Here is an 11,860-nt window from a genome sequence, read left to right as displayed (position 1 = left end):
GCAATGGACTAGAATTTACCTTATTCCCACCCTGATCGATGTTCTTAGTTATAAGATTTATTTTAATTTTATGCTTCACCCTTTGCTATACTACATAAGAAAATTCAATAAAATGTTCTACAAAAAATAGAAAAGTCAAACCAAAATTCAAACATGTACTTCACATGTACACATTCCTGAGCAGGAAAATGTTTGTTTCCCTGATATTAGGGTTCCTGAGAACCAATCCATCAATAAACCATAAACATTTTAGAATATAAAATTCTTTAGTCTCTTCCTAAATTCTTCATGACAGCATTTAGAAAACCAAGGGTCAGATCACTATATAGGCTGCTGCTTTTCAGTCATAGGTGAGGATGATGTTAGCTGTTAGAATTAGAAGATATCACAAAGTGACATTGTTTGTGCAAACAATTTGTGCAATGTGTTTATTGCCTCCACTGATAAATTATTCCTTATATTATAAAAAAAAAACAGATCTAGGGAAAAGATAATGAGAAGTTCGGCTCAGCAAGAATAAGATTGAATTCTTTTACTTTCAAGAAACACCTTTCTTGCTACAAATAGTTAAAAAATGCCAAAATATGCCAAGAAAAGTCCAATATGCCATTTATTGATGTACGGTTTTAAAAATGTTGCGCCTCCATAGGACAGTCCTGTGGCAGGCATACATCATTTCCTTTGAGCAGTGGTGAAAGCTGGCATCTGAATTGGCTGCAATGGCTGATGGATGGGCTGGAACAATGGCTTCTTGCGAAGATCCAACATCATTTTGATAGACGGCAGAAGCTGGTTTCTTTTAATGATCTGCAAGGCCAGCTGGGTATTGCCTATAACAGAGGATACAATTACTTGTAAGCATGGTTCTGGGACAATTAGTTTGTACTGTCCACATATAGGTGATTGTTTCAACAATCATGTATTGTACTTCTGCCCTAAGCCCCTCTAGGATGATTTGAAATTAAAATACTCCAGCTCTTAACATTTTCAAATATTAAAATTAAAGTCTGTGTAAGCCTAAACAATACGTTTTAACTGTATCTGCTGCAACTACAATTACATACAAAACGTTATCCCCCTATAAAAGCAAAGACAAATGCCAAATTTCTACCACAATGCTGCTAGTAAGTGTCAAAAGCAATGAACTGTAAAATACAGTAAATCAGCCCGCTTTGTGACAAATCACTGGCCATAGTCCTGTGTGTAAATCTATCTGCAGTCATTATAGAACATTCTTATTACCTTGAAGACTGAAATATCCTCTCCAATTATAAGGAATACACCAAGCAGAAGCCTAGCTCTCATTAAGCATTAGAGCTGCCAGCAATGTGATAAGATAGATGCCAGACATACTTGACAACAATCCCTTATTTCCTGAGAGATTCTCATGTTTTAAATATTTTTTGAGTGGAAATGTCCCCTACTGACCGCCTGCATAGTACAGTTCCAACTACTGTTTATACTGAATGCTACTTTCACTATCTCTATATATTTTATGTGCTTTATAACAATCACAGTGCTGGAGCCATGGGTTCTATTCTGACCAGGGTACTGTGTGTGTACAATTTGTATATTTTCCCTATCTGTACATGGGTTTCCGCTCTATGGTAGGTTACTTGGCTCCTGATGAAATTATGTCTAGTGTGTGCAGAATGGAATCTAGATCGTAAGCTTCAAATATGGCAGGAACTGATGTGAGTGATCTCTAAAGCACAATGGAGTATTCTGGCGCTATGTAAAATATAATATTTTATTTATAGAAGAGGAACACTTAAAATTAACAATAGGCATTTTAACCAAGTATAGTAAAGAAATAAATGTAGGAATTGTTCTGCACCTATGTCTGCCTAGATAGTACAACAAGCGATGCGTTTCTATGCACTTTCTCAGTACCAAAAAGTGTCCCTGGAAATTGTTACTGCATACATTAATTCAAGTATGTACACCTGACATATTGCTGGGTGATACACAAACTTTGATATATATGAAATATATATTTATTAGTGAGGTGAGAAAGGGAAAGATTAAGCTGCTCTAAATGTCTCGTGATTCTCAGGTAGAATATTACTTGTCACGATTAATACGATCTACATTGTTGCATCATGTAACATTAATTTAATATTTTGTTTAACAGTACCCTCTCAAGCTACACATACTCTTAAAGGATAACAAAACGGAGGATTCAACCATTATAAGTAGAACATAGGCAAAGAGTGGCAGACAAATCAAGCAGCCTGCACAGAGACACTGTATAAAAATATGTTTAATAAATGAATCTCTCTGAACTTACCACAAGTGAAGAACCCATTGATCACCCTCAAAAAGATTTAAAATTGGCAAATATATATCAGCAATCTGCCCTGTATTTACCATTTAACCCAACTAGATACCCGTCTAAAGCAGCATGCTGAGGGGAACAGCAGCACTGAAATAATCGCGTTCATTTAATTAACTATTTAACCTTTTCATTTTCTTGGCTACTTTGACTTTTACTAACTACTATTCCTCCCAGTAAAATTTAGGATTATATTTAGGAGGCAAAAGCATGTGGGTGCACATCACTAATTTAAGGCATATTCACTTATTACCAAAACGTATTGTTTTAGAGAATATATCTTGTAGTAAGCATGGTAGATTTATGAATGGGAAAGCAGTGTTAGTTTGTGAATAGAAAACCCTTCTGGAAGCTGTGTAGTAAAGTGTTAATAAGTGTCATGTCAGAGTGCCCGCTCCAGGCAGTGTAAACCTGATCACATGGTGCCATTTGTCGATGGTAGAAACCACAACGGAGCATTTGTGAAATTGATTTTGATGGATGGAAAAAAACTACTGAGTAAATGTTATTTGCTAAGGAAGAAAATGAATAAAGTGTGGCACCTGGAAAAACCCATGGGAAGTGCAATATAAATCAAGCTAGATATTCACTTGAATGACATTAAATTCATAAAAAATGGATGCAATATAGATTCCTCCTGTTGTAACCTCTCATACACCCTTCACTCAGACACCAATTATTCACAGCAGACTGGGGGCTAATACATTTAGCTGCAATGACGACTGAAGAATTCATCTGCTCACTGCCTACTTTGGAAAAAGGACACATGTGAGGTCAAGCCACAAGAGCTCAGATAAGTGCTTAACAAAAGTGTTTTATAAATATATTGCATGTTACTTTTTAATTACATGTTGTTTCCGCTAACACTTTTGCTAAAATATATCATTCTCAATATAAAATAACCATTTCACGTCACACCTACATGTCCCCATCTATTAATGTGTGTACAAGTTAGTGTTCTCCTGCTGCATTGCCATCTTTTTTATCCTAGATTTACAGTATATATCTCACATCTTAAATGACATTATAGAGCATTGTGGGTCAACCGTTTGTCATGATTTATTAATGCAGCAACACTCCATATTAATGTGTGGAAGGCTTGATATACCACGAGTTTGAGCAATATTTTGTTAAGTGTTTATTGCACTCTAGACACTGCCAGGCCTCTGAAAGACCCTAATCTAAATTATCCAGATTCCAGGAAAATACTGGTTATCTCCACCAATGATCTAATTTCTGGTCCCCTTACCTGTTGCATGATTGGCAGCTCAGCTATGAAGACAACTGACCTCAATCTCTCGCAGCGGGGTATACAACAAGCAGTACAGCAAGGCATCACTACTAAAACGAAGCTGTTATAACAAACACTGGATGCAAGGAGAGAGTTACCATTTTGTAGTTCTAGGTAGACTGCCAGCAGTATTGCCTCCGGTGGGATTTCCTTCGGATGGATCATGGATGCAGCCTTGGAAATAGAAAACAAGTCCATGTAAAGAAACAAAGTAATCGTCTAATGAATTATTAGAAAGTCAGAAGGTTCTCGCCAGATACGTCTCCAGAAGTACAGCTGAAAACTGATCCCTGGTGAAGCTCCTTGTGAGATTTAATACTGCTGCTTTTAGTGCTAATTGCTAGGACAACTCCCTCTGGGCTCAACACCATCACATACTGTCTACATTATCCCTCCACAGCACTTAACCCCGCTTGATCGGAAGACGATGTTGCCTCAGTAATACAGGTAAAACAGTGTCTCAGAGAGTACCAAGTCTGCTGAAGACCTTTAATAATACAAAAAATGTATGTGAATGCTAGATATATATATATTTTTTTTTATTTGGTTAGCACTTATAGTTACATGTATAATTAAAAAAGCAACTCAAAAGCCAGTTTTAAACAGCAATTTTAAAGTTATTTCAATTCATCAACATTGATCATTTTTATATGCCCACATGTACATAGCTTGCATCTGTGTTTCTCAATAATCTAGGCACAGGGTGGATTCATGGATACAATTGTGTTTACTGAACAAAACAGAACAGAGTTTCTGTCAATGTTGTAACCAAGGCCAATGAAAATAAACACATGTCCCTTGAAGATAAAGGACAAAGTGAAAAAATAAATAGTCCAGAAGTACAGACATATTTAGTAAAGAGAATATGTGCAAAATAAAAGGATGTTGTTTAAGGGTGAGAAAGTGAATGCTAAACAAATTATTATTTTATCTGTACAACAGATAATAGTCACTCATATTTACAGACTTTAGTGTAATTTAAAAATACATAACTGTTGGGATGACTTTTTTTTATTTCTTTATAAGGAGACTTTTTTTTTATCATCACATATGTGGCAAGCAATCATACACCGGACATTTATATCTCAGGACCCAGGTAAAGACAGTTCATCATCTACAGTTGTGCCTATGGTTTATGGGTAATCTTCTTCCATGGCCTCAGCATTTGAGAGACTGGGCTCCCGAATTGATCTCCATTTTGTCCAGCATGTTTTATAGAAAATCTTTAAATATCAGTGGTGAGATTTGTTAGAAGAGATGTATGATTACACTAAGTTGATATATGGTGTGCAACAAAAATAAAACATATCCCCTTTGCGCATCCTGATGCTCCGAAAAGCCATTTAAATGGCAAGTACCAGCTCCAAGGTTGGCTCTAGTATGTCATTGATAATGGTCGAGCAACAGGGGCAGGAAAAACTGCATCTAAAAATGAATCTTAGACATTTCAGCATTTCAGAGGTGAGAAGTATCAGGGTAGAGAAAAGGTATTTTACCTGGTGAAGACATTTTCTTGCCTTGTCATATTCGCTACGTAAGCAATAAGCACTCCCGAGATTAAAAAGCATCATGGTCCGAGCTGATGTGACCGAGTTTGGGTAGCACTGGGGCATCTGTTTTCCCGCTGAAACAATAAAACACCTATATAATGATCAGAAAATGCCAAGCTAGCAACACATGTAAAGATTCTGGATGGTCAAAACAACCTACCTATTGTGTACATAGCGGATATATTCAGTTATATGGGATTTTAGTGAAAAACTAGCTCACTCAATACAGAATGTCTTTTTCATCTATGTTCTCTTCAGTGTTGTATCTGCTGTAGCTGATTAAGCAATTTCCCAGTGTGTACAAGCCCATACTGCTCAATGGAAACCAAGTATAAGCTACAAAAGTTGCTAATGAAAATTGTGCTTGCCTACTTAGTAAATTAGCTAGGCTAAAACTGCTTACCAGATTCCATAGGCTCATTTTCTCCTTTATCAGACCCTGAAAATAAATAAATAAAAAAAAAAAAGGGTCACAATTTAATGTCATCATCACCAAATATTTATATAGCGCCACTAATTCCGCATCGCTGTACAGAGAACTCACTCACATCAGTCCATGCCCCATTGGAGCTTACAGTCTAAACACACACACACACACACACACGGGTCAACTTGTTAGCAGCCAATTAACCTACCAGTATGTTTTTGGAGTGTGGGAAGAAACCGGAGCACCCGGAGGAAACCCACGCAAACACAGGGAGAACATACAAACTCCACACAGATAATGCCATGGTCGGGAATTGAACTCATGACCCCAGTGCTGCGAGGCAGAAGTGCTAACCACTTAGCCACCGTGCTGCCCATGTGGCATGTAACAAAATGAATATATGTTAAGGTGATCATTTACATATCTCCATATAGGCACAAATGTCTCCTAGTCTAAGGCTTATGCCCTACTGAATACTTTAAAGCTGATATTTAGGGTTTACAGTTACCTATGGAACATCACAAAAGTGCTGCTTTCGCTATTTAAATCAAATAAAAATACCTATATACACACACACACACACAACAGTCTGTGTGACATGGGCTGCAGTGAGGAACTACCAGCAAGAGATTGTTAGAAACAAATAAGGAGGAATACAACAGGAGAGAAAAATAATAAAAAACATGATTTTAATAGGTTTGGTTTTTTGTAATGTACCATTGACCCAATGTGTTGAGTCATGACGACAAGTCCACTTTTTAACTGAAATTTGGGCTGATATTTTTTGTATTCATTACATTGTTGTGAGCAGCATTTAGCCTTAAGACATGTGATGATGTCCCATAGTGGTGATCGCATCTGTGCCACAATCACTAAATCAAAGTGAATTGATCAATACTTGTTTAAAGCAAATTTCGAATTTAACGGAAATGTATTTCTTTCACATTCACTCTCTTGGTGGAATATGGTTTGTGGAAAGAACAAAATAATTAAATAACCTTAAGCTACCAAATCTATTTACCAAAGTTGCTTTGTAAGATTTTCATTAAAAATAAATAAAATGATACAGTGTCATTTTGCTTGAACACAGAAGTTAAAACCAGAGCAAGGCTTAGATCTAGTGCTACTCCATACTCAATATGTGAACGGGGATATTACCTTAAGCATATCATTTTCTTTGTTGGTGCATGTCCGCTGGCAACTTTATACAAAATACATTGCTTTATCTTTCTGGTTACCTGTTTTCTGAGAGGGCTTTTAAATCATCCAAAAAATTATATTTGTTTTGGCTGGCCATGGACATCACAGTACATTGGATACACAATATCCAAAGGCAGCAAGCATGAACCATTGTAGCTGTTAATGTAGGTCATAACTGTAGTCCCAGAACAAGGCACCTCCCCGCTTGTAACCACTCATGTGAACCCCTTCCTTTTTTGGTGATCTGGTGAAATATACTTTACTGCAAGACGCTATATTATGTCAAAAGTGATAATTAATCTATAGGGTTCTTCACAGACAGAACATGTAGAGCAGAAACATTTGTAGGTTATGCAACAAAAGAATGAGTCACTGATCCGACAGTCCATGAATACCAAATGCACTCTGCAAATAAATCATGAAGCTGTGGGATTGAAAATACGTGTATGAGCACATGTGTGCATTACCACCACTTCCATCAAAGCAGCAGATAAAAGTATGATTTTAGTCAATTGTGGTTTCATTAACCTTGCTCCTGTTCATTCGATGAAACCCCGAGGGACACATCTGTGACATTCTCTGGGTTCAAGTGAGTGATGGCATCAGAGATCCTGTCCAGAGAGATGAGTGCTTCTGCAGCATACAAATGGCCCAAGAACCTGTGAGAAACAAAAAAAAAAAAAAGTCAGCACAGGTATTCATTTCCTGTTCCCACAACTTTTCAAACACATTTTAGGGATCTGAAATGTAACAATGCGCTGACCTTTAACTCTTTCAGTGTCAAAGAGGTCAGATAGTTTCCATTTCTGCTGAATTGTTTACATTCCTGTCCTTGAAAGGAAGTACTGACATCAGTGTAGAAGGTCAGAGACTTTTCTTACAGGATTAAAATCAGTTTCTAAGTTATATTCAAGTGTTACAGAAAATGCAGTGTCTATTTACAAATCAAACACATACACACATAAATTAATAAAAAAAAAAAAAAAAATTATATATATATATATATATATATATATATATATATATATATATATATATATATATATATATATATATATATATATATATATATATATATATGTATATATATATATACACACACACACATACACATACATATACATATACATATACACACACACACATATACACACACACACATATACATATACTTCTTCTATCATTGCTATGTACATTTTTACAAACTTCAAACCTTCACTTTATAATTGCTAGAATCTGGAATTAAGCAGAATTAAGGCTAAAACACACTTGGCTAACCTGAGTGAGGCTTTTGACTAACAAACTAAGATCAGAAAGACTATGCAGGAGGTCTTGGCTTACTTGAAAGCATTTTTGGAATGTCTCATCCACTTTTCTCTCCCCCCACCCCCCTTCTCGTCATCATGGCCAAATTCACAGGTTTGACACAAGAGCCGTGAGGCCCAGTTAGGATTTATTTGTATTATTATAAAATACATTCTCATGTTGGTTGAGAAGGTCTGGTGTCCAGGGAAAGCCATTCACCGGACAGAGGTATAGCACAGAACCAGAGTTCATGTACAAGATGGCTTCCAGTAAAGCTAGATGAACCAATTTTTAAGTCAAAGCTAGTGACCTTCCAGCCCTCTTTCCTGGAGTCTTTAATTAGACTAGCAAACCATTAAACCTTATTTCAATCATATGCAATATTTAAATACGCAGTTAATAATTTGAGCACTTAAATTCAATTTTTTAAATAATTCTGTTCAAAATTAATGTGGAAACACACGTCTCCAAATTTGCTTTAGCTGGAATACTACATAAGAGGAAAAAAGGCTATAGCAATATGTGATCGCTTAACAGGAATCCCACTATCCAGAAAGTTCCAAAAAACATAAGAAAAAATAAATTTAATGGTGCTTTTCAGTAATTTTGCTAAACACGGACATAATCAGTAAGTGTTTCTTCCTACATGTAATATGGAGAGCTCAGCAAAACAATTTAATGATGAGAAAAAAATGTCAGCGGCTGTGTGGGGAAACATATGGTCATTTTTAAATATGTTTACTAGATTCTATGCCTTGCGTTCCAAATTAAAGGGGGGGAAACATAATAGGTCTCAAGCATTCCAGATAATAGATCCAATGCCTGTAATATTTTAATTTCATGTTTTTAAGCAAGTTTGTAAACACCATATTGGATGAAAGGATTTCCGATTAAGGAGAGAGAGGAGGGAAATACACAGATCTGATATTGCTGATATTGAGTCTTTTGTATCCATTATCCTCTTGCGAGTAGCCTGACATCAGCGGGCACTGCATTTAGGACAATTATTTGTTGATTGGAGATACTATTTATTGTCTACATTATAGAAGCACTTTAGAAACTCCATTATAGGAATATTATGTCCATATAAAAGATCACAATAGTGAAATAATTTCTTTTATTGTATGTGATTCCAATTGGAGGAAATATCTACCAAGAGAAACCTCATTATTATAAGAGAAGCCATCTAAATATAAGTATATTTGATCTTATTTTTTATGGGCTATTGATTGCACTAGAGAAAATGCCTAATTTTGTTTCAGCATTTAACAGACCAGATTGCAAGATTTGCAACTAATTGTTCCTAATGAGTTACATGCGCAAAGCTCAGAAACAAAAAAAAAAAACTTGCCACGTGCCTGACACTGTGTCCATGCACATGAATGGCATTTTAGGTTGTTGTGCAAGAGAAAGATATACTTCAAACGGTCATAACACGGTAGAGAAAAACGTGTGTAAATCGCATACAATTCCGCTGTTTATCCAGAGCAATTTCTCAGGTGACAGAAAACGCAAGTGTAGTTATAGCCTTCACACCAGCAATTCATAACAGAATATACAGATTTGGCAACCTCTGTCTTTTAAGTAAACAAACAAAATCATTTAGAAATAAAGCAGTCAGTGTGGTTCAAACTCTACATGAGAACTCTGACACACTGACCATCTAACATGTTTTCCCTACCAGAGATCTGGCAGTGCCATCTTAGAGTAACAGTTTTCCTTACTTGGCATTAAACTGACATGCTCTAAAAATAAACAGCATAAAGTGTGACTGCTACACAATATTTGTTCAAATACTAGTCTTTAAATTACAGATATATCTACTTTTTTGAATGTTGGGAGGAATAACTCCCTATTATATTTATGCATTTCATCCATCATTTTTTTCTTTAAAGAAATAAATTTGTCACCTAGAAATTGAGGAGGAAGTCATTTTGGTATGAATATCAATACACTAGGAACTAGTGACATCAAATGATTGCCATCATTCATTGAGAAACGATGCAAAACCCCAAAAGACACAGGTTCAGCAAGTTTAACCTTTTAGAAATTCTATTTGTGTTGGGACTCGTTACTTCGCTGCCAAGCGATAAATGAGCAGATTTACATTGCTCTGTGCTACCAATTCCTCCATTGCTAGATTTCGAATTATCACTGGATCTTATTCACAACTGGTTTACGGTGTGTAACCCCACAGCCACCCCTACCATCCACGGGCTGAGCTGTTTCTGGCCTACCTGGCTCCAAATTTGTATTAACTGCTCCTTAACTCTATGTGAAATATCAATTCCAGAGGAGCCAAAAATCCCACTTCAAACCACTCCCCCCCCCATCTGGGATTAGGAACACTCACATTAATGTCCCCCCATTAGTGCCTCTCATCTGCGGAGCATGCAGACAAAGTCCTCAATCCCTATAGCGACCAGCTTCTTTTGCATTCCTCCCCCCTAAGGCACCCTAAAAATTCACATCTCATTCTACAGACTAGTGTTGTAAATATCCCCCTGCCCCAGCTACTTCACAGAGATGCACTAGTTCTGTAACCCTACACATCCCCGCACATGCACCCACAGGCCAAGCTACACACTTCAATGTGATCTTGTATGTAATTTAGGAGAGCGCTCGGGAAATTGTAGAGACCCTCTTCTGGCAATCTCTCTCTGATCTTTAGTGTACCATCTCAGAAAGAGAAGTGTTTCTCAAACAGAAAGTGCCACCACTGCACCCTGCACAATTTTTTTTAAAGAAAAAAAGATCACCATTATGCTGCACTCCTATAACTCAGCCAGTGCCTAAGCAGCCCACTGAGCCCTGAACCTGACTCAGAGCAAAAACTACCACTAACCATTAAATTATTGTTAACTACTAATTTCCAAAGACATCAAATCCACCTTTCAAGTGAAGCTCCATTCAAGCTTTGCCGATTTTAAACATGAACTGGCAGCCATAGACGCTCTAGAGATTAAGGTGCGACAATTCCAAGATGTAGCAGACTAATAATTGACATCACTCTGCTTGGATTGGATAAAGGACAAGTTAGAAGACATGAAATACAACTCATGACACAATAACATTCAATGTATACATATCCTACAGACAACTGACACAGCAAAACTACCAACTTATCCAGACTCAACCAACTATTTCCAGGCTCTACCACTGAAAATCTGCTACCGGACTAGGCAAATAGTGGCTCAGACATAAAGCACTCCGCGGATCAGCCTACCAAAGACATCATAGTCTGTTTCCATCATTACACTACCAAAGAAAATATATCCTCCACTAGAAATAAACAGCTAACCCCTATTCCATCACTTCCCAAACAACAACATTAAATGCAGATGGAGATTCTAATTCAAGTTGCGAAAGATGTTAAATGCGGACAGCTAAAACCTTCAAACAAGGCAAAAGAGCTATTACCCTGTGTGACATCTCCCAAGCTGCTCCCACTAATGTGTTTCACCAACTAATACGGTGTCTGCTCGGTTGGATTCATTGACATCAAGTCTTATCTGTTACCTGCATACAATTCACAAGCCTAAGCATTCTCTTTATCCCCTCATCAGAGTAACTATTTAATTCAGCACATTTAATGAGCGACTATAAACGCTTGCACAGTCTGCATGCCATTCTTTAATGATATAAGGTGTTTGGTTATCATATCCGACACATAAGGGTCAATTCAATTCTGCCGCGAATAACGCGGCGGTAACAGTATTACTGTAAATACGGTCATTTAACCTGGGAACCGT

General features: G+C 36.9%; 1 protein-coding gene across 2 annotated transcripts in view; it reads right to left on the bottom strand.

Annotated features, from left to right (window-relative positions):
• Positions 1–398: 398 nt before the first annotated feature.
• The window catches only part of CNOT10 (CCR4-NOT transcription complex subunit 10), a 78,265-nt gene continuing 66,803 nt past the window's right edge, over positions 399–11,860 (bottom strand). For both annotated transcript variants that reach the window (XM_075212390.1, XM_075212391.1), the window contains 5 exons: positions 7,332–7,462; positions 5,580–5,615; positions 5,123–5,250; positions 3,725–3,800; positions 399–830 (listed from right to left, as the gene is read on the bottom strand). In XM_075212390.1, the coding sequence (XP_075068491.1) occupies positions 673–830; positions 3,725–3,800; positions 5,123–5,250; positions 5,580–5,615; positions 7,332–7,462 (529 nt within the window). In that variant the 3' untranslated portion in view covers positions 399–672. The remainder of the gene's footprint in view (positions 831–3,724; positions 3,801–5,122; positions 5,251–5,579; positions 5,616–7,331; positions 7,463–11,860) is intronic.

The sequence above is a fragment of the Mixophyes fleayi genome, chromosome 5 (assembly GCF_038048845.1).
Source record: "Mixophyes fleayi isolate aMixFle1 chromosome 5, aMixFle1.hap1, whole genome shotgun sequence".
Taxonomy (NCBI): Eukaryota; Metazoa; Chordata; class Amphibia; order Anura; family Limnodynastidae; genus Mixophyes; species Mixophyes fleayi.
The sequence above is the reverse complement of the archived record's forward strand: the minus strand, read 5'-3'. Positions and strand labels throughout refer to the sequence as shown.